This window comes from Leptonotus elevatus, chromosome 9, assembly GCF_054856555.1.
Source record: "Leptonotus elevatus isolate MCC_2025b chromosome 9, RoL_Lele_1.0, whole genome shotgun sequence".
Lineage (NCBI taxonomy): Eukaryota > Metazoa > Chordata > Actinopteri > Syngnathiformes > Syngnathidae > Leptonotus > Leptonotus elevatus.
In genome coordinates, this window is record NC_141247.1 from 4,365,495 (window position 1) to 4,390,003 (window position 24,509).

The window sequence follows — 24,509 nt, forward strand, 5'->3', positions numbered from 1 at the left end:
TAGTTTCTGAACGTAAAATGGCGACACTAGGCATATAGATGCTATAGCACTATATATATATATTTAAAAGTTTATTTTACACCCAAATATATATATATATATATATGTATTTGGTCCACTTAGAAGAGAGTAAACTAGTAAGACTAAATTTTACTCAGCTTTTTTACTGTGTACGAGAGTATTTGCTTTTCCCAATAAAATAAATAAGATTTTTTTTAGTAAATTCTGCAAGGAGAGATTTTGAGTAAATTTTACTAATTTGTTCATTTATTTATTTAAAAAAAAAAGGCCACTCAACAGTTGAGGAACGAACCACCAACATTCAGGTTGGGAGATGGCTAATCTGCTCCCTGAGCCATGCCATTCCTACTGTGTGTTAGTATATTGAATCCTCAATGTTTTTGGTCTTCAATTTCAATGATAAAAAAAAAAAATCAACAAGTTTTTTTTAATCAAGTTTTTGATTAGTAAACAGCAAAACTATTTTGAGAAAATTGTACTCTATTTTACTCTTTCAAGTGTAAATTTGACTGTATTTAGAGTGGGACCAAATAGACTCCGTTTTAGAGTAGGCTAATATTTATACTTGGAAGAGAGTAAAATAAAGAATTGAGATTTTTTTTTCTTTAATAAAAGTTACTCAAGGGTTGAGGAACGAGCTCACGACCTTCAGTTTGGGAGATTCTACACTACCACCTAAACTATGCCCCTCCTACTGATTGCTTAACTACAAGAGGAGACCAAAACAATGTTTTGGGGCTCTTGGAGTTGGTAAGATTCCAGCTGACACAAGCGATATACTAACACAAAGCAGGAGCTGCGTGGCTCAGGGAGTAGATCGGCTGTCTCTCAAACTGAATGTCGTGAGTTCGTTCCTCAAACCCTGAGTGACTTTTTCCCCCACTTCTTTATTTTACTATTTTCCCAGTGTAAATATTACTCTAAAAATTTGTCTATTTGGTCCTACTCTAAATAGTATCTAATTTACTCTACAGAATTTACTGAGTATTGGTACCGGCCCCATACCAATACCCGGTATCAACACTCGCCCACCCCAACTGAAATTACAGCAAGTAAGCGCAGACTCATATTGGGCCGCTGGAAGTAAGCCAAGGCACAGCACAGATTGCTTTGCGTGCAATATTACTTCAGCATGTAACAACAACCACCAGCTCACATGCAGCATCCTCTCCTCTCTCACTCTCACAATGGCCGCAAGGTTAGCAAGAGCTATTTCGGGGGAATAATTCGTTCACAGATTGTCACAATTCTCAGGACACCTTAAGACCCAAAGAATGACATTTTTTTGCTACCTGATTGTCAAATACATGAACCCTTACTTGCCTCCCACTCACTGGGTTCAAATTTGGCTCAGCCGTCAGATTGCTGCATGGCCCTGTTGCACAACATTTCAGCACCTCGGACAGATACACAATGGACAGCACAGATCCAGCAGGGAGGATAAAAAGACCAGAACAAAACACACAGCAGACGGTGGGGTGAGTTTGTGGCAGAGAAGACGAAGGGTGGAATTAGATTTGAAGGCCATTGACGGAGTAGAAAGACCGCATGCAGGAAAACAGTTCATCCGTGTCACATTGGACGACAGCAGCCTTAAAATCGATCACACTGGGTTGGTTTTCTCACTTGCACAAAGTAATATTTTAACACCCTCATGTGGAGACTATATTTTATGACAGATTCCAGACTGAGACCACTTTGTGCCGCATTCCAATGCTCATTTAAAGCGCAAACATTATTTTACTGCTCAGCCACAGGGAATTATTTTGCTCATAAAGTTTTTGTGTGTGTCAGCACTTCAGAAAAACACATCTACAAATCTTGATACTGGTACCTACTCTTATTAATATTAATCTGCACTATATTCTCTCTTTGATGTATGATACACTTAGTTCTCGGAAACATTGAATCAGGCTTAAAAATATGGGGAGAGATTATCAAAAAATATTCACACAAATAAATTAATGCTTTTTACATGTGTTTTTCAGATCCACATACATTTTCTTTCTTTTTTTGGACATATACAAATCAGTGGGCTGCTGCTTTAGTGGCGTAGAAGAATAAAATTTAACAGTAGAAGAAAGGTGTCTTTCGAGTGAAGGCAAAACAGGCTCAAGGGAAACAAACTAAGGTCGCATTTTGTTTCCCAAACTTGTGTAAAATAAACACCTAACGGAAAGTGAAATAAAGACTTAGTTTCTGTTTTTCAATTTCCAATTTTAAATGAGAAACGGCTTGTTCACGTTCAATGAAGACAGCAACACTGCCTCCCCATGGACGGCGGAGGAACGGGCCTTAGACACGTGAATATCTGAGGACTTGTGTGTGAGAATATCTCGAAACAGCGTGATGTTTGTCTCATAAATAAAGTCGCGTGCACGACAATCCACAAACACACTTTCGACAACTCGCAAGCAAAAGTCCTGAAAAATGCACACACAAAATAAAAAAATAAAAAAGACGTGAAAATCGTGGATATTTGTGGATCTGAAAAATATGTGAAAATCAAGAAAATATTTGTGGATCTGAAAAACACGTGAAAAGTACGAAAATGTTGGTGGATCTGAAAAACACGTGAAAATCCCAAATGTATTTGTGGATCGCAAATACACATGAAAATCGCAAATTTATTTGTGTGAATATTTTTTTGACAAATCTCTCCCCATATAAAAAGAAGGAAAATCATCGATTTCATTGAACTTAGAAGAAAGTGTCATTTCATTTCACTGGAGAAAGCGAGAAGCATGAGCTGCAGGCAAGCTCTATTTTCTATTTCTCTGCCTCCCACCACACACATGCGCGCGCGCACACACACACACACACACACACACACACACACACACACACACACACACACACACACACACACACACACACACACACACACACACACACACACACACACACTTACATACCCTCATTAGAGCAACTTACAGCACGTGCCGCATCCAAAAATAATCATGCAGTCTAAACAAAATGCACCTCAAGCTCAGGATCTTGACAAAGTGCCTCAGTGAAAATTTAATGGCGCAACTGTACCACTCCATATTGCTCCCTTATAGCATACAATGTTTGTTCAAAAGTTGTACATTGCCAAAGACAATACTGGATCAAAATACATATCCCCGTCAAAAGTTATAGAGAATGTCACACCTATTTTCAAGTACATTTACTTTGCTCTTTTTTTTCCCCAACTGACAAATATATCTTTTAAAATGTACATAAAGATTTGATTCCTTAAAATACACTTTCCCGTTAAAATCAATCTGCAGAGAGCAATAATGAGAAAAAACTGAGTGCAAAGGCACTTCATGGAGTCAATGTTGTGAGAGTTTGCTCAATACATTTCAAGAGGTTATTTTTGATGGTTTAACGCTCACTGTTTATATGTGCAGTCTATGTATATACAGGAATGTCATTCTGTAGCTTTTCCTCCATCTATAAAGACCCGTCAACTCATATTTTCTTTGTCTCAGGAAAAATACAATTCAGTCTTATTAAAAAAAAAAATGCACAAGGCCATATATATATATATATATATATATATATATATATATATATATATATATATATATAAACACAGTCTTGCCGTCATCCAGGTCTTTCGGGGTTTCTTTAAGGAAACAGATGGAATAATTTTATACTTTCTAGGAAGGAAAAAAATAGAACAGCTTTATAATATACTTCTTATAATCCTTTTATACATATTGGAAAGAAAAAAAGAAGAAATGTAATACAAGAAAAAAAATGTTTTCTGTCAATCATCTGAGCATCAACACAGAGATAAGATAGCAATATAGTGGGCTATTATAACAGTTACTGATTGACAATTTAGAATCATTATGATTGCTGCAAAGAACCTTGGGAGCAGTTTGTGAGGATATTAGATTATCATTCTTTTACAGCTGGCTCATAGCAGTCTGTTTCTCCAGAACTTCCAAATAGTCGGGTTCTGTTTTTAGCTTCCCATGGAGAAGAAATTGGTGCTCACTGTTTTTGGAAGGGAGCTCCACCCCAAAGCATTTCCTGGGGGTTCCATACACTACAGTTTTGTTCAACCTGTCTTGGTTGGTGACATGTCGCGGAGCTGTGGCAGCCTCGTAGGGGGGCACGATGCATGGTCTCTTGGGTAAAGTGCAGAAATTGTAACTGAAAGGAGAGGTGCCGGTAGCTGTCGGAAGCTCCTTGTTGGGCCTCTCTCCAACATTTTGATATAACATCTCCGAAGGCGATGTTGGCGATTTATCCTTAAAATCCACCGCGCTGATGGTATAAGCTGCTGGGCTACGCGTGAGGATATCATCTTTCTTGGCATTCAGTGGCCCAAAGCTTAGCTCCTTCAGGTTTCTGTAATATGCCACCTGCTCGCCATCTTTCTGTATGTAAATTGGGTTTTGGCACATGGAACCCACTGATGGCGGGATGTAATTATATACATGACTTTCAGAATTTTTATCTTGGGTTGGTTCTGGATTGTAGGAGCCATACTGCACTTGGAACGAGTTCAGATCTATGTTGTTAGAGCCCGTTGGGACATGTTCCACCCCTTTGCGTCGTTTTAGAACAAAAACAAAGAGCCCTGCTCCAAAACAGACAGACAGAATGAAAACTATAAGAAGCCCTAGAATTAAAACTGAAAGTGGGACTTCTGGATGTAACTCTGGGGTTTGGATTCGGGAGTCAGTGGGGCTGGCTGAGCTGAATGAAGAGGAGGAAGAGGGTGTTGGTGACTCAGTGCTAGGACTCACTAATGTAGGGGCTTTGGTAGGGGGGGCATATCGAGGGGGGGGGCCCTCGCTTGGCTCAGGACAGATGGCCTCATTGCGCAGTGAGCGCAGCAGGCGACCGGCGTGCTTAGAGGGTGAGTCACAAGTGATTTCATTAACCACTACACTGGTACTGGACAGCTCCATCCAGTTTTTGAGTGCCACAATATGACAGGTGCAGTCCCAGGGGTTTTCCTGTAGGTCGATCTGGATAAATGCAGATAACTGGTCAAGCACACCATTCACGGGGAGATATGAGAAATGATTATTCCGTAAGTTGAGCCTTGTTAGCATGGTGCCCCCGAAAACGTTATCAGGCAGTGACCTCAGCAGGTTGTTGTTGAGGAAAAGCAGCTGAAGGTTATGTAAAGCGTTGAACGTCTGTGGTAAAATGTCTTTAATGACATTGTATTCCAAATAGAGATACTGGAGTGATTGCAGGCCAGCAAAAAGCGACTGTGAAAGTGACTCGATGTAATTCCCATTCAGGTAGAGCCGCCTCAGATTAGTCAGATTCTCAAATGCAGCTTCCTGAATCACTGCAATCCTGTTATTTCCTAAATGAAGTAGCTCCAGAAGACTGTACTCCGTTAGATCAGTTTTGTAGATCACTTGAAGGTAGTTACCGGTCAGGTGCAGTTTCTTTGGGTAGGAGGGCTTAGGGTTCAACTCGCTTATGTTATGCAACTTCCGCTCTTGACAGTTGATGTTAAGTCCACTGTCTGGGTTTTGTGATGTGCACACACACACACTAGGGCACAAAATAGGCACAGGAGATCGCGTCTGGTAAACCATTATAGGCCCGAAGACGTGTTTGTCCTTTGTGATGCGAGGAGTGGGCCTATAGCGCATTTTAGGGGGCCGTGAAGCTTTAGGCAAACGGGTGGGGGGGGAGATCATGCCAGGGAGGTAGGTTGCAGGCAGCGCCCCTTGGAAGTGAGAGTCAGAGGCAGGGTGGGCACGCTCGCCAGCATTCCTGCGCGGGCACAGATCCTGCTTGATGAGCTGGGTGATGTCTTTACCGTGCAGCCTGAATGGCGTCTCGCATACAATGTCCCCCACAAAGACGGAAATGGTGTCCAACCATGATTTTAGAGGAATCAGATCACAAGTACAATTCCATGGGTTTTCTTCCAGCTGGATCTCCATGATTCCACCAATGTGCTCCAATACGCCTGCAAAGGGCAATGTCTTGAGCCTGTTACCACGTAAATCCAAATGGGTAAGGAGCACGAAGCGGAAAATGTTTGGAGGCAAAGACAACAGGAGGTTGTCATTGAGGATCAACACTTTAAGCTTGTTCAGCTTACTGAAAGCGCCGGGTTCAATGGTGCTGATATAATTATAATCTGCCTGTAAATACTCCATACTCTCAAGTCCAGCAAACGTGTCCTCCTTTATCCCCTCCAGGTTGTTGTTGTTCAAGTGCAGCCGCTTCAAGAAGCGCAGCCCCTGAAAAGCGTTGTTTCCGATCTCCTGTAATCCATTATTCCCCAGATGCAGTGAGGTGACATTGCCATAATTGACAAACTCGTTTGCACTAATGCGAGACAGGAAGTTGCCATTTAGAAAAAGCTGTGAGATCTTATTTGGGGGCGCCTGGAACTGGCTGACAGTGGTAAATCCTTTATTCTCGCAGTTAATATTCAAAACGTTCTCTCTCTCCTCGCAGGCGCAGCGGATCTTGCAGATATCTTTGGAGGCTGAAGTTTTGCGGCTCTCCGTCTCTGATGGCGACAGGCTGGTGACCGTGAGGACGCTCAAAAAGAGGACGCCGCTCAGCATTTTTACAGCCAAAAGTGGTTGTTAATTCATGGATCCGGCTTTCACGTATGCATTGTGAGCCTTTGGTGGAATAAAAAAGTCGAGGAGAGAGTTGACGTATTAGAAAAATGACTCACACATAAGATGTCATGCACATACGTACAAACAAGCAATTTTGTATTAAGATAAGATCTTGGCACAAAACATGTCGACTGACCTCCACTTTGGAAGCGAAAAAATTCCAAAATTCCTCAGCACAAAAAAAGGACAATCCTGTTCAACAAGACGAATGGAATCCTGTGCGGAAGATGGATTTGGAACATTGTCAGAATCATCGCAAGAAAATCCATTCACTGCCTCTCCTTTTTGCTCAGGGTGACCACATATTCAGTGGCTTCTTGGCGAGCAGCTCACCAGCAGCTGCAGCAAATATTCAGAGGTTGACACGGATGGCCATACGCTCCCTCTCTCTCCTCATATCAAAGCCAAAAAAGCATGTCATTGTAGTCTATAAAAGCCATTTTCACAAGTTCCGTGGAAAAAAATATGCAGTTATTGCACAGTGACGCACGACTGGATGTCCTTTATGTCTTGAAAAACAAAAGAGGAATAAAATTGAACTCTTGGGGAGGGTATCAGACAGAAGCGGCACAGGAGAGAGTGTGTGTGAGAGAGAGAGAGAGAGAGAGAGAGAGAGAGTCAAGGGAGATCTATCTTACCCGAGCTGAAGCTTAACCGGAGCCTATGCTCGGTCCTCCTGCTGAGTTCCACACAATGAGAGCAATACTGAGCGTCTGCTACTGCTGACTGTGTGTGTGTGTGAGTGTGTGGGTGTGTGTGTGTGTGTGTGTGTTCGCACTCGCGTACGTGTGTGAGGAGAGAGAGCGAGAGAGCGGCAAAGAGACTGAATGAGGCAAACCCATGGGTCAGCACGTCAGTGAGTCTGACACGTTCTATAGATTCTCTCTCATCCACCGTCTCTCTAGCTTTCGCAGTCTTTCTGACACGCACACACACACGCCGCTAATCCTTGACGACTATGTTTGAGACCCCCTGCAGAAAGTACGAGTTGGCATGCAAGTCTTAAAAATGTTATTGGGACAAAGCACTTCACATGTGTTCTCCCTAGTTGTACTTGTGTGAGTTCTCTCGTGGTACATCTTGCATTGAAATTAGTAGCGTTAATTCGTTGAATAATAACAACAAATATTGCATTAATCATCTACTAACGCAGATTAATCACACTACTAATTTTGACCACAGATGAGCATTTAGCTGACAGCGGATGGTTATGTTAACGGTAGAACAGGTTGTGTTTGAGCAATAAACATAACTAAGGTGCCTAACGCAAGTTGCCGAGTTTTTTGCAAATTAGCGACCCCTCTGGCGAAAAGCGGAATGGAAGCCAGCGATGTGCATGCGTCCAGAGGGACGTTAGTTAGTGGTAGTTTTATTGTGCATTGCTTATCATGAATAGACCCTATCACATTTTCGTGACGAGTTCTTACCTTTTTAGAAAGAAGAAAGCAAACTGTTGGTCCCGTTTCATCCTCTTAGGTTTTTTGACCTACGCCAATATTAACGCTGCTCCAATATTGATCCACTTCCTCCTGCGATGCTTGTGCAACTTTAGTTTTGCCCTTTTTGTCACACTAGACAGTGTTATCCTTTCCTGCTTGGTATTCTGACCGTGGTCGGGGTACGCAGGATAGATTTTTCCCTCGGTCAGAGTCACCTCCGTGGACAACTCCCGTTGCATGTCGCCAAACTTTCGGCCTGATGGTCGAACAAAAGAAGCCACCGGGAGACGGAGGGTCGCACTGCAGTATTGGTTTATTATTATTTTAACACACTTTTATATCCCCTGTGGCACACCCTTCTCGTAGAACTACTCCCAAACACTTCCTAGGTCATTTGTTTCCATTTTAAATTATGTAAGTAATTAACTGAGCAGAAAAAGAGGAGGATGAGATTGTGCAGTGGATCAAGAAATGTTGAAAACGCCCTCATAACATTGAATGTCGAAAAAATTAACATAACAGGAGCTATTCAAATTTGGCGGGCAACATTTTTTGATAAAAAGCCTTATTAATTAAGCAATTAATCGTGATTAATAACAATTCTAAGATGTTATTAATCTGATTTTTTTTTTAATTATCGTTTGACAGCTCTAGTAAAAGCTTTTACCATAAGGCAATCGTGATATATGTGAGTCGCTAGTTTTGGCTAAAAATAAATCTGGTGGTCAAGATGTTCCATTTTGAGATCTCTCCAAATACTCTCCTTAATGTCTCATATTTTCCTTTCCCAGCAGCCCAAAAGTTGAATTTGTTGTTAAAATGTATGAAAATAAGTGATGACTCAACAATGTTGTTGTTGTTTTTGTTGTAACATGCTAGCGCTAGTGCACATAGCAACCAGTAAAATACGAAAGTACAGAAGACGCAAGATTAGAATGTCCATGTTTTGGGAGCCATCCTATCTCAGAGCATACGTTGCCATGTCGTCCGGTTTAGGCAGTAACATTGGCAAATGTTTGTTAATCCAATCAATTCCACTTATCAAACGTTTCAATGTGTACCGCTGCAAGGAGTGTTGAGCTAAACCTTACGCATACGTCTTGCTTTCACAAGTAACGTTAGAGGAAGCTCGGGGTGACATTAATCAATAACAAAAGAACATTTGGTGTAAACACAATAGAAACACGGCTGAGTCTGCTGGAAAGTTGATCCACCATGGGGCTCACGATCCAGTGACATCAATGAATACTATCTATAGAAAACTAAATATTGGGCAAATTCTACACCTAAAAAAATATTTTCAAAATGAAACACAATTCCAAATGCTATTGTAGCCATTGCCTGTTATTAAAGTGAATACCACAAAACATCTCTATGGCAAACATCAAGAAATACTTAATTTCGTAATTGAGTAAATTCTCATTCAATTGTTCCTTTCATTTCAGCTTTGTCTGGCCTATTAATTTTAATGGGTTAAATAGGTTAAGAAGAGACAATTATTTAAACAAGTTATCAGACGTTGGAGCTTGCATACATTTTGGTGTGATAGCATGTATTCATGTGACTTTTTCTGCACTATTACCACTTATGTGATTGTTATATTGTAAATGCAATAATATTTTAACATTCAAGGTATTCCATGAGTTAAACTCTTCATTGTCTAAATCATCATCTTGCTTTTATATTACTTTTTAATTTTTCACCCCATCCAATCCTTTGTCTTTCAAGCCACCAGGAGGCAGGAAAGGCTGCTTTTCCTACCCATAGTTTGGTTTAATTTACCCAATTTGGTTTTGTCATGTTCACTTACCTGTTCAATCTCATTCACTGTCACCATTTATGATCGGAAATTACAATCACATACACACGTGGACAAAATTGTTGCTACCCTTCTGTTAATGATAATAATAATAATAATAATAATAATAATCAATTTTAAAAATACATAGTAATAATTAATCCAAAAAAAAAAAGAATGTAATGAAAGTTAACCTTCCTCCCAAAAAAATCTGACGCTTTTCAATTGTGGTTCAACAGAATTATTTGATATGTTTATTATTGATATTTATATGATGCTGCCCCTATAATAGACTATTAATTTGACCATAGAGACATGCTCACCAAGGCATGTCCTCTAATAAGCATCACAGCTGTTTTCAAACATTTTCAGTCGGCCTATTTAACAAGTAGTCACTTTGCTGTTTGGCGACATGGTGTGTAGACATACTATACATGGACCAGATGAAGCAAAGGAAAAAGTTGCCTTAGGAGATTAAAAATAAAAATATAGACAAGCCTGTTAAAGGTAAAGGTTAAAAGGCCATCTCCAAGAAGAAATGTAAGTTACTCAGGCCTGTAACCAGGAGGAGGAATGATAACTAACTGAAGAGGTGGTTAATATGAATAGTAACAAAAGAGCCCAGAACAACCTTCAAAGAATCAAAAGATGAACTCTAAAGTCAAGGTACATCAGTGTCAGATTGCACTGTCCGTCATTGTTTGAGCCAAAGTGGACTTCATGCGAGACGACCAATGAGGACACAACTTTGAAAATAAATCATTAAGAAAAATGTCAAAACTGGCCAAATGCCAAATTGACAAGCCAAAAACCTTTTTAGAGAATACCCTATGGACAGATGAGACAAAACTGGAACTTCTTATCAAGGCACATCAATGTTCACAGACACAAAAAATGAAGCATACCAAGAAAATAACACTATTCCTACTGTGAAACATGCCGGAGGCTCGGTTATGTTCTGGGGCTGCTTCGCTCCATATGGCACAGGGTGTCTTGAATCTGTGCAGGGTACAATGAAATCGCAAGACTATCAAGGCATTCCAATGTGGTGCCAAGTGCCCAGTGTCAAAAAACTTTGTCTCAGCCGCAGGGTCCTGGGTCTTACACCACGATAAAAACACATATAAAAAAAAAACCAAGTGGCTAAGAGCAAAAAAATTTACTATTCTGAATTGGCCTTCTATGAGCCCTGAACGAAATCCTGTTGAACATTTATGGAAGGAGCAGAAACATGCCGACTGGAGAAAGCACACGCACCAGACCAATGATCAGCATTTCCATTAAATCAGCCGATTATATCCCTTGTAACATAGAAAGGAAAGACAAAAAGCTTTGGCGGCAAAGGTAAACAGTCATTACCAGACTGTGGGGGTTTACCGGTCATGTGTTTTGTTACGAGATGGCATTTGAGAAACAATTTATATATATACACACAGTACATTGCCAGGCACTTGCTCACAAACCACAAAGTGCAGATTGAGCTCTTCGTTTGTCCCGTTCCAAATATAACCAAATTGTATGTAGCTAAAATATTTATTTTTTTCAATAGTGGCTAGTGGCTCTCCTGCCACCTGCTTCGATCTACACACTATGTTTCATGTCTGCACCTGAATAAATATTGATAGGCTACATGCTTTTTTGCTCTTCGGTTTCAATCGACCATTCTAGCTGACGTCACTGCTTAGCTACTGCTCCACCTCTTGGAGGAGGACAAACCCCAACAGAAAAAATGGAGATAGCTTGATTTTCCCAGTCTGATCTGAGCGCATGTTGTCAATCCTGACTCCCGACTCCTGAGTGTCTCCATGTATAGCCCCTTGGCAGCTGAGCTGCTCAGTGATGCCTTTAGACCATTCAAGGAGAAGCTCAGGGGTGTATCCAGGAAGGACATGAGTCGTCCGACCATCCAGAAGCTGTCATATGTCATATGACCCCACATCATTTGCGGTATTGAGAAATGATGTCATGTTTGTCCTCTTACTGGCTGTCAAGCAGCCGAACGACTCATGTCCTTTCCTAAAGATGGTCCCCTTCGTTGCCAAGTTAGGCCAGCGTGACACCGAGCCACTTGACATCAGTGACTTTGTGAATGTCACCCTAATGCGCTAGGTGTCCATCCACGTCAGTGACAATAACGGCCAAACCAGGAGGACATCAGCCTCTTGAAGATGCGCAGTACGAAAAAGCAACAACAGCGCTTTAACGCACCAACTTTCCAGCAGTTGCAGTGGTCCAACTCAACTCACAGCTTTCTCCATTGCTTTTTACCATTTTTGAATGTTGTTGGGTATCCACAAAATTGACCTTAAACATAATGCACCGTGTGGCCCGAGATCTGCAATTCGCTTATTACTGCCTTAGCTTGGATGAACAGATGACCAGTGAGCTATCAACAAAATCTTGACAGTGTTCCCTCACTTTTCGCATGTTCGCCCCGAACACTTCGCACCAACGAAAAATACAAGATGAAAGTGGCAGTCACAGTTAAAAAATCAGGGCTCTCTGTACTCATCTGAGTATTGGTGGAGCATACATGATGTAGAAAAAGCTTTAACATTTTGAACTCCATAAAGCGCCTTCAACAAAATTTACTTTTTGCATGCAACTGTAGAATACTGAACTGCTGATGAAGTTTTTCTTTTTAATGTTAAAATGAACTATTTTAACCAGAAGTTACAAATGTCACAAATTAGAATCCACAATAACTGTACCACAAAGTAGCCAGCGAACAAATTATTACTATCGGCCGTAACTATACCAAAACATTCAACTAGTTGGCTTTCTTGCAAACGTCAGCCTACACCTCTCCAAATAGCGGTTATTATTATGCAACTTGTTTTGCCACAATCACACAAAATCCATCATTCAATTCAAATGCCTTCAGGAACAATTAGTAACTTCCCTGTGCTCAAATTCCACTGATGGCAATGAGGTTTGGCCCATAATCACATAGCCTATCCATCCATTTTCTTCCGCTTATCTGGGGTCGGGCCGTGGTGGCAGCAACTTCAGCAGGCCAACCCAGATTTCCCACCCCTCACATTCACTTTATCCAGCTCTTTCCAATCCCAAGACATTCCCAGGCCAGCCGGAAGACATAGTATCTCCAACATGTACCAGGTTGTCCCCAGGGCCTCCTCCCAGGATCAGAATTAGTATGGATGGGTTTAAAAATAATAATACAATATTTAAATCGAAAAATCAATATCAAACAAATTTTCCTTTTCAAGCCCGATATTGATTAATAAAACCATGAAACGATTATTTTAATATCTCTATTCCCCATAAATTCATAAGAAAATAGAAGTTTAAAGGCCGATTTTTGTGTGTCTATTTGACTGTTTTTCTTTAAATTGACTGTTTATGAATTTATAAGTATTTTCTTAAAATTATTAAAGACCGGATTTACACTTTAAGATAATTCAGAATATTTTTAATTTATAATGATTGAATTAGAATTATGAATTTTTTTTAAATATTTTCATCTCATTTTTGCGATTGAATGCTGTTATGGCTTAAACTGCTCAGTCCATGTCAATGTTTGTGCAACACTGAAGTGATCATAACGTGTTAATTCCATTAATAAACTAAATCATTTAACCAGTTACTGCCTCCGCAGAATTTAATTGGGAATTTAATGTTTGTGGAGTTTTTCTCATGTCCTTGATATTTAGGAAGAATTGACGTTCCATAATTAATCAATATCGGTTTTAATTTAATTAAGTGAACCGAATAGAATCAGGAAAAAAAAATCAAAATAGAATCAAACTGAACTCTTATGAATCGAAATCAAATTGATTGAGGAAATTAGAATCACTACCCAGCCCTACCTACTAATTAGGTCCCTGAGCCACCTGATCTGGCTCCTCGCAATTCAGGGGAGAAGCGGCTCTACTCTGAGCCCCTTCTGGATGACCGAGCTTCTCACCCCATCTCTAAGGCAACCATAAAAAATGAATGAGCTAGTGAACCGGACATTTCTTAAGATAGTAAAATAATCTCATGCAGAATTAACTGCTTATTTTCAGTTATTTTTCAAACATTTGATTCCATTAAAATATTGTGAGACTGGAAGTCTGTATGAGCATTTCACTACAGAATTCTAAAGAGCTGTTTGAGTTATTTCCTCCCTTTGCCAAATATGTTTTTACCTGATGAGAAATGAGAAATTGCTTCAGATGACAACAGCACCGTTTTAGGGAGTAACAAGGATAGAGCATTTATCACCCTTTGCGGCACAGCACAAATCCTTCACTTCCTCCTGACAGGTGTGTCTGTAGAGCCACTTCATAAACTTATATGTCCCATCCTGCATATTGCGATTGAATGCTCTTATGGCTTAAACTGCTCAGTCCATATAATGTGTCACAACCAGCAAAAATACTAGATGTGACTCATCATCTAAAAGTACAATCAGCGTTTTGTTTGCAGTATACCACAAGAGCTTTGAGGCGCTTGATTAGGAGCAGCTGCCTCATTCTGACATCTCTTACTTACTGCATGTCATAGGTACTGTAACTCATGGACTTCAAGCAGTAAGCAGGAGAGCAATATTGATAATTTGTGACCGTCTCTAGTACAAGGGTCCTCGTGTCAAAACAATCTAAATTGAGATTAAAAAAAAAAAATATATATATATATATATATATATATATATATATATGAATTCTACACTTAATTCCCTTTAAAATTGTATATAATACATGGGTATACCTCAAAATTTGACAAAGTTACAGCAAGTTTAATGTTGGCAGGTTGAAATCCCTTGTTTGAGAAAAACGGGTTTAAAGTTTTGGTCCTTGCATCTTTCAAATGTCCATAGAAACCAGCAGGGCCAGACTGGGACTCATTTTCAGCCCTGGAGTTTCAGGGCTCAGACCAGCTCTCTTTAGTTTGTTTCATGAACATAAACAATTTTACAATTATTAGTGTATCAATACGCTGACAAGATCACAATGGGTGTTCATTTGAACAAGCATGTGAACATAAAGTGGACAAAAGGACAAAAATTAACCAATAGTCAAATGTACATTAACTGGGATAATACATTTTCCACTAACAAGGCACATTTACCAAACACAGTTAAACCAGCAAGATTAAAGCAGCTAACACCATACTTCCTGTTAGTGCTCTTATTTTGAAACCTATTCTCACCACAGTCACTTCTGGTGCACTACTGAGCTGACTGACACTAACTTGAAGACAGCAACAGTCATTGTAGGAGACGTTCCTATCAGCAGCTTTGCTGCCCTCATTAGTAACACTTGTCACTGTGTTACACCTCTTTAAAGTATTTTTGTACAGACAAGGTTTAGTATAGTTACGTTGTTAATGTTTCTGTTCGTGGATTAAAGTTTTTCTACTTTTGGTGTTAAATCATTGTGACTTGGTGACACCCTTAGTAACAAAAGCACGCAGTCTGTGCTATCTATAATACAATGGGCCGGCCTCCTGTGGAACCTTGATAGAGCAGTTGTATGATGATGAGAAAGTCATAATAATGCAATTGCTCTTGATATACTGGTTATTTACCGCGGAAAATTCAGGTCTTAAAGGTTTGTGACCTGGCTAAGTCTACCAAAAGCACTGTATGATTTTGAAATGAACCCACGGCCCAAAATAAATGGCGGCCCACCAGGAATTGTCCCGATCCGCCAGATGGCCCAGTCCGGGCCTGGCAACCAGTACCTTAGGTAGGTAAAATTTTCAGGAATTGTTAAAATGTAATTGCAAAGTCAATTCCAATAACAAATAAGGCCATCATCCGAGATTTGAACCCTTTAAAAATTTAGGAAGTTTGACCTCTCAACAGATGAAATCAGACTCAACTTTGAAGACAGTCGATTGTTTTTATACCCAGATTGGGTTATTTTTTTATCCACATGTTTTTTGAGAGAATTGCTGCTTCAATGGTGGGCACAGATGTTGCAATAAAATCCACAAATACCATCTGTTTTATAGATTACAATATACTGTATACATCCTGCTGGGTCAAAAGCAACCCAAACAGGGTGAAATAGCTAACCCAGCACTGGGTCAGAAAGGGACTGAGCTAATGCTGGGTTATTAATATCCAGAAGAATGGGTTGAGTATTCGATCCAGCAAGTTGGGTCAACATTTTGATCCAATAATGGGTCAAAACTAGTCATACTGATGAAAAGCTGACAAGAATAGCAGGTTATCAGAATGCCTGGGTACTGATTCTATCAGCATAATTTCTAAGAAGAAGAAAATGCAGAAGAAAAAACTCTTTCTTGTCACAGCAAGTCACTCGCATGGTATGTGTAAATAACCAGAATTGATTTGGTTTCATGATGAAATCTTTATGGAAAATTGTGATGTCCGGTTTTAAGCAATACACTTTTGTTTTTAGGGTGACTTCCTGTTTATGGCAGTTTTCACATAATGTAGCTTGGTAGAGTAATTACGACAAAGGGTTTAATACGGAGCCTCAGTAGATTTTCAGGTTTTATCCTGGCCGAAGGAGAAAATGGTGAGTTTTGTGTGATAATTGATATATATGAGTATTTGTGTTTGTAAATGTTTAATGCATAATGTGAATGGTGTTTTCTAATTAATCATTAAACATTAAACATTTTGATGTTTCTCACCTTTTACGGTGATTAGGCCAAGGCGGATTACAAGGCTAATATAGAAAATGTATAAACACTGCTCTAAAATAAAGGCCAAAAATTATTAGTTAAAGTCTCATCCTTGTTCGGAGGGCATGCTGCAGTACATAGCAGATGTCTGCCTCAGTCCAAATCGCTTCGTGAGCAAATGGTGATGGCGAAAAAAGGCAGGAAATTCTGTTTTTGAAATGAGAGGCCCCGGTGCAAAAACATTTTTGGGGCCCCCACTCCCCACAATTTTTTTTCTCATCCACCGCCTCAATCACTCACACGCACACATACACACACACAGACCCACACACGAGCTACCTTTTTTTTTTTCCAACTCATCATCGAGTTGATCATTTGCACCTCCCTCAGCATGATTGACCCAATCCTATTTACAAAATATAACGGTGGCCGTTTTTTCCCGTGTTTGTTTTGCTTTCTTTCTTTCTTTCTTTTTGCGCCGTCTGGCCCCCTGTGCGACACACCGGCTGCACCGTCGATATTTACGCCGCTAAATAAAATCTACTTCTTAGCTACTGATTAGTGCGAAGGGCTCCCAGTTTGATACACACCTCTGAAATAATAAATTAGTTCAAGATACCTTTAACTGCACTGTTATTTTATTAGAATTAATAATAATAATCAAATATATTGAAGACATTGCTCTTAGTATAATGATTGTTCACAGCAATTAGTAAAAAGATAATGATCTATATACAACACTTTATTTCTATAACTCTCTGCCAGTTTTCATATTTTTAAAAGATCACTTGTACAACACTCCCAACAAATTACAATGTCCCATCAGTGGTGAGCTATTTTTAGAGTGGTACCGCAGACTACACGTGGGTCTTTGGGGACTACCTGATGCCAACAGGGAACCATGTTGATGACTCCCTGGTTTAGAGGAACTAAACATGCGACTTTAAGGATAACTTACACAACACCATCTTTCATCTTTCAGTCATTGTGCAACGGCAAGCGGGTAATTTATAATATATGTAATGTGTATGTCATATTGTGTTTCTAGGTCACGTAAACGCGAACAACTAAATATTAAAGTTATTAAACTCAGTTCAGTGGCCTGTTTTTCAATGTTGCATTCTTGATCTGAGCCAAAAATTGAAATGTGGAAAACTTCGCATTTTTGTCGTTGTTGTTTTTGTGTGTGCTAGATTTAAAAACAATAGTCACTTTTAATTTTTCAGTTACCAATTGAAAATGGAAAAAAATTATAAAATGTGGTGTTATACACTTAGCTTCGTGACCCAAATAATGTTGGTTAAGTCGGTCAATCAGGTTCTCATACATTTCAAAGTTGTTTAAAGGCAAGCATACACATTTTAAAGTTGCTTTGTCAAAATCAGCCAGTCTTTCCAAACATAAAGGAGTCCCATATTACTGATGTAATGGATTTTTCAAACTGTGCTTAGCTCTTTTTTTGGTGGGTCTTTATAAAAGCTTAGTCATACAGATTTATTGTATTTTAACTTTTAAAGTGTATTCATATATGATCATTGGTTAGAAAGGCTGCATTGCTGCAAGATGCCTTCATTAAAGTATATTGCTTTTTGAGCTAGTACAGTATCATGGGCAGACCTTCTAATTATATTTTCCCAAATTCTCTAGTGAGCATAATTTCCTCCAAGTTCCTAAAGCCTTGGAGTTCCCTTCAAATCTTTCAGGCCCCCTACATTGGCCAGCATGGCAGGTTGAGTACCAGCAACGGAATAAATCTGTCCCATCCATCAAATATTGATTTCATAGCCAACATTAAGGGGAAGTCTTGAATTATAAGAAGGCTGCCACATTGATCTGTGACCAAGCATCTTTGAGGTCTCGTACTTTCTTCTCTTTAGTTTAGTCTTGGGAGAAAGCTACAAAGCTATTGTAGGTTGGTATAAATCACCAATAATCGCGCTGCATTTTTGAATGGCTGCTCGTCATCTCTGTTTTTCACATACAAAGCAATCAACCTTTGGTACCATGCTTTAATATTTTTATTGAACCCAATACCACGAGACAATAGATCCGTCCATAAATGCATTCCCTGTGGCACTCAGCTAAAGCTCTGTTAATTGCTATTAAGGACAAGGAGTCTGTCTGAGCCATTCAATAATCTGAACAGCTGTTTGCTTACCAAAGAGCTCTGAGTTTGAACCTAGTCTTACTTGGTAATATCTGTGTGTTCCATTGCGTTAATGATTTGATAAGAACGTGTAAGCAGAACTAACTGAAAATCGTGATGTCTTAATGGGGTAGCACATTGTGTTTGTCATTTACATTTATTGCAATTTCATTAACATTGTGCACATAATTAATAAATAACAACTACTACGGCGAAATAAATAATATATGCAAAATTTACAAAATGGCTCAAGATGCCTCTGAAAAGAAGCACCCTTTTTTCAGTGAAGGGTGAGGTTGTAATGATATAATGACACTGAGGGAGCTTTTAATGTTACTATCTAAAGGGCATTCTCATTCACTCCCAGCCATTTTCACTGAAGCAACCCCCTTCGCTCCCAGGTGTTTTACTGCATTTTGACTGATTTTGGACCACAGAATATTATGTTTCATTGCTATAATAACATGGAACCTACCAAAACAAAGATTAGAGTCTCTTCTTTCATCAGGAAAAAAATATATATGTATCTTTCCGTTTTGCAGCAATCAGCAGAATATAGCTAAGTTTCATCAATATTCAAAAACCTTTTGAAACCTCTGGGTCTTTTACTTGTTGCAACATGGCCCTGGTTGATCTCTTATATTCTGCTGCTACCTGCTGACCGTTTTTTGGGGGGTAATAACTACCATTGCTTTAAGCGACCTCTTCAGGTCAGAGGCTGCATCAAAGCTCTAGCATAAAAAAACGTATTAAACGTATAAAATAAGTTTTGGGGACATTGGCAATATTTAAAATATAATGTTTTTATATGTTTTTGGGAGTAAATGAGTTATTTAAGAGACTGCAGCAGAGTTTCCCAACCTTTAGTGAGCCAAGACAGAGAAAAGCCTCACGGCATGCGAAACAACAACAATACTCTAATAATGATGATCTCGTCTCAATTTACTCACAAGTTTGTGAAGCATTCAATTGTTCTACCTTTCACTATACAACACTTGTCAAGGTAAATCAATAAAAACTATAGACCTATCTGTAATTAATAAATAATAATTGTCTGACAAATGAAGTGAAATTGGATATTTCCCACGGCACCCTTGTTGGGAATCACTGGACTAGACAAAAGCAGAGATCTTCAATAACAATTCAGAGGGGACCGGTTGCAAGGGATTTCTCAGGCCAAAGGTCCACTTCAACCTGTAAAACAAAACAAAAAATTAACAGCTCAATATTTTCGATTTTGCGGAGGTGAGAGTGTTTTTCCCTCATAGGAACTCACATTATGTCAATAAACTCCCAAATACTGTGCCGATTTTACGTTTTCACAGGTTGAAGTGGACAAGAGTAAGGAATGTGCAGAATGAATTTTGGTGATGATTGATCGCCATATTCATGCACGACAACAACAGAACGTGACAAACAAGCCAAGCAACAATATTACAATGCTTGCCTCCTTCCATTCGGTCCACCACAACCCACCATTTAAAAATGGTTGGATGTATGGAAGACCAAAAATGCCCAAATAAAAAATAATATAAAATATATAATATATATATAATATAAATATAAATAAATATATAAATAAAATTAAATCTAAACCAATCAATAAAAAAGGTATGCTGCAGACGCTCTGTCAGGACAAAATGTTATCCAAATGAGGGGAAGGTCCTAAGCGCGTCTTGGGTTGGACTCCGCTCGTTGCAAACTGCCTTGCAATGGTTTGTCTTGTCCACTTTCCCCACAACTTGTTGTCGAGGAACTCAAGTCGCAAGTTGTCGTTTTTATTTCCATTTGTATTTTATTTTTTTATTATATTTTTAGATCCCTTTTTATTTTCACTTTTATTCATTTATGTATTTATTTTTAATTTTGGAAGTTTTGGTCCTCCATATGGATGAGAGTTGAGCAACTCAGTAATATGTAGACCGTCACTGTTGCATGGAGGCAGCTGACTTCAAATTACGTGTCCCACAATACAGTAGCAGCCCATAAAAGCTTAATGCTTTAAATATAGTGGTTCAATGACACAGCTCTCAAAGGATAAAACACAACCTACAGCATTTGAACCTCAGCTCAGCCTTTCATCACGTTCACACTAAAGCCCCTCCTGAGCCACTTCACTCTAATAACTCCCACATCCCATGGCTATTTGTGTGGAATATGCTTGATAGTTGTGTGCTCGCGTGTGTACCTGAGAGAGTTGATGTAAACAGTGTAGGTAATGTACTGTAGATTACCTTTAAGAACCACTTTATGACGGTTAAAAAAAATGTATCCCGTGGGTTGTGGTGGATGGCGGGGGTAGATAGGGGGCGGGGGGTTGTGGGGAGAGCGGGGGTTGTGGGGAGAGCGGGGGCTGTGGGCCGGTGGGGTGCCTGGCGGGCCTGCCGTGGCCCGTCCTGCTGCGTTGGGTTGGAGGCGCGGGCCGTGTTGGAGTGAGGGGCGCTCCTGGCTCCTGGGTTTGCTCTGCGGCCGGTGGCCCTTGCGGGGCCCGGGGGTTGTCCCTTGGCGCTGCCGTGGCCTGGGAGGCCCTGAGGTGTTGTGCTTGCTCTGTCCTGGCCGGGGTGGACGGCTCCCCTCTTTGGTGGAGGTTTTCATGCATGCCAGATCCACCACACCAGCATCCATCGAAATTCAAACACAATCTGCTTCCTCCTCTGGTCGTTGAATCGGTGGAAGCTGATGTCTGTGGATCTTACTCTGCTTCATCTATCCTTCCTTCCTTTCCTCAGTCTCTCCTTTGGTCTCTTGAGGTGTCCCTAATTTGTTGGAATTTAGATGTTTCTGGGGTTGGTGAAAGACTCTGGTTGGTAACCCGGTGGGTAGTAGGTAATGTCTGGTCGGTGCTGTATTTCACTTTCCTTTCTTTTCTTTGATCCTTCCTCGGGTCTCCTGACAACCTCACGACTCTAGCTGGATTCTGAAGTATTCGGTTTAGGTGAACGGTATGGGATTTGTAATAGGTTTTAGGTGAACTAATGAGTACACACTCACACACACGCACACATGCACACACACACGCACATACTCACCCACACAATTTTAAAAAGAAAGAAAAAAATAACCAAATCTTGACCCTCAAAAGCACTAGTGGTCCCCATAATATAGTAAAAACCCAGAAAATAGTCCACATGAGGTAACACATACAAGAACACATGCATATGCACCCACTCTTCTTTGTATCCTAGCTTCGTGTAATACACTGGCCAGTAGAGATGATAAACTGTGAGACACACATGCTTGCCACCACATATGTCAGTGGCTGTAGCTATGGAATTTAGAGGTGAAGTTTGCTTGGTTGATGGATAGCAGCTATGATGCTATTTGTGTTTGAGTGCATGCATGCGTATGCTTTTGTGCGCGTGTGTGTGTGCGTGTATCTGTCCGTGTGTGCCCACGTGTGTGTCAGCTCTATAACTCGTGGGGTCTTAGGGATATTCCTAAAGTGAGGTAATGTATAGTCAAGTCAAGGGGGCGGCCAATCTGAAAAGTGCTGAGGTTCACAGAGTGGTGCAGGTTTGAGAGAGCCGTATACCGCCATAAGAAGCAGGTGACATGAGTGATGGACTGAAAAGATCAAGACTGTAGTCTCGCTCTCGCTTTTTGTAATCAAGCTGCTTATCTTACAATGTGCCATTGAGTTGGCCTCTTCTGTTGAACTCGCCACAATACAATGAAGAAACAATACCCTTGTGTTCTCCCATCATCTCTGTATTGGTCTGGTGGTTAGTGCAACAAGGATGGTAAAGCAATGTAAACTAGACAAACACTGAATGCTCAGATTTGAATCTGTGCGGAATGCTTATGAAGTACTTTGAATGATAATTTATGTGAAAATTACAAATTATTAATTGTAGTGTGAATGATAAATCACAAAAGGAAAAATTTAGCTGCATTCGCTCTAAGGAGCTTCAAGTGGGAATTGTACCCTAATGTTCCACATGCCAGTCATTTGCTTTAACCACGGTACTACTGCAGATATGGAAGTGCCTTTGACATTGTATGTAATTGTATTGAGTAATCGAGTGTAATACAACTGCAAAGATGGATTAATATAGTAACAAAGTTTATGTCAAATGACATTAAATGAAATGGGACATTTAGTAAAATGAATGTGAAATTATTCGACAATGACTTTTTCAGAAATTGAAGTTGAAAAAAACAACTGTGTTACAGCCTAGATCTGAACCTACACACCGGCATGCCTGTGCAGCGCTTGCGCTACGGATAGTTAAGCTTAACTGAATTTAGAATAAAATCATAATAATCATTTCCACTGAAAATAACATTTATATTTTTTATGCATATCTTAAAAAAAATAACAGGCAGTTTTTGCTAGAACTTTCTAAAATAGAATGACAAATATGCCTAAAATGACTTGTTTTGATTTGCATCGACTTTCATATCAGATAAAAACAACTACCATAGTCATTTAATGCTTTTGATTTCTTATTAAACTGAATTTAGAATATGCCAAACATTTGAACAATTTAAGTGATATTTACTTACGTTTGGGTTGGGATCGAAAACAAGTCTCCAAAAGACGAGCTGCCTCTCGCGAGACGTTCATCACGATGGTTCGGGCGTGCCAACTATCTGCGGCTGGCCGCGGTGTGCCAGGTGTATGTTTTACCAGTGAGCTGAGTGACTTGTTCAAGGTCATGGCTAATGGCGTATTTATATTGAAAATGGTCATCTGCTGCTGAAAGATATCACATTAATTTAATAATTTCTGTGAAATTATAACGCATTTCCTGATATGATAGTCAGTTGGTATATATGTGTCTCACTTAGCATAATAGCCATGGATATATTTGCAACCGACCTCCTGGTTACTGGACAGTGCACTTTACCAACTGCGCCACCGAGCAGTACCAGACACCTGGTAATGATGATCAGTTGTATGTATGGAAGTGGGCGTGGAAAGCTGTACTTACAAAAATTTCAGACTGTCACATTGAAAATGAATATATTCCCAGGAAGGCGTGAATTTTTGAAGCGGTGTAAGTAGGGTGTAATATGTGGGAGTTATTGCACGGCAAAATAAGTGTGTAGAATAAAAAGTGCCTGAAATAATAAAGCTTAGAAACAACACTAGACTAAGTGCAATTTCTGTAGAAATTGCGTGGGAATGCTGAAAGCTGAATGTTAAGCTCAATGCTTATGAAGGAAATTGAAAGACAAATTATGTGAAAATTACAAATAATTAATTATTAACTCTTTGACCGCCAAAAACGTTTAATAACGTTTAGTAAAATCCAAATGAGTGCCGCCAAAGACGTTAAAAGACGTTCAACTATGTTTTTTTTGTTTGTTTTTTGGAAATGGGTGGAGGAAAGCCTTGGCAAGATGTGCTGAAAGTATCAAGCAGATCGAGTTAGTATAATGACTATTTTTGGACACTAGATGGCAGCGATTACTCTCTTTGGACAAGATCGGGTAGGAGTCAGTAGAAGACGTGAGGCGGAGCTAGAGTGTTGAGGGGAGAATGGCTGAGGAAGCGAAAATGGCGACCGGTTGCAAGCAGCTCACGCTTGAGCATTTTTTTCAAAGACGAAAAGCATCGACCAATGTTAAAGAGCACATTGATGATGATGATGGTGACCCCGAGGTTGACGCCGAAGTTGGAAGCGTTGACGCGGCGGCTTCGATCACGTCGTAAAGCCTCACCGGCTAGCGATGCTAACGGCGGAAAACGTGATGCACAACCGAGCACTTCTGTACAGGCGGACGTTCAATCGGACGCATATTCATCGGAGGAGTGGGTACAGTCTGATCACGGAGAAGACACTGGTTCTGGACTACGATGCCACCATGAATGGAGTGGATAAGATGGATCAGAACATCTCTTACCACCCGGTATAGGAACTGAAGGACATGAGGAAGCCAGACGT

General features: G+C 40.0%; 1 protein-coding gene across 5 annotated transcripts in view; it reads right to left on the reverse strand.

Moving 5' to 3' along the window:
* Positions 1-3,018: 3,018 nt before the first annotated feature.
* Positions 3,019-24,509, reverse strand: part of slitrk2 (SLIT and NTRK-like family, member 2) — a 33,647-nt gene continuing 12,156 nt past the window's right edge. The window contains exons 1-3 of one of the 5 annotated variants that reach the window (XM_086085452.1): positions 7,271-7,329; positions 6,769-6,848; positions 3,019-6,632 (exon numbers count right to left, since the gene is read on the reverse strand). In XM_086085452.1, the coding sequence (XP_085941578.1) occupies positions 3,921-6,572 (2,652 nt within the window). In that variant the 5' untranslated portion in view covers positions 6,573-6,632; positions 6,769-6,848; positions 7,271-7,329 and the 3' untranslated portion in view covers positions 3,019-3,920. Of the gene's footprint in view, positions 6,972-7,270; positions 7,330-17,860; positions 19,813-24,509 lie in introns of those variants that run through there. The other 4 variants (XM_086085451.1, XM_086085450.1, XM_086085449.1 and 1 more) reach the window with 4 other exon arrangements.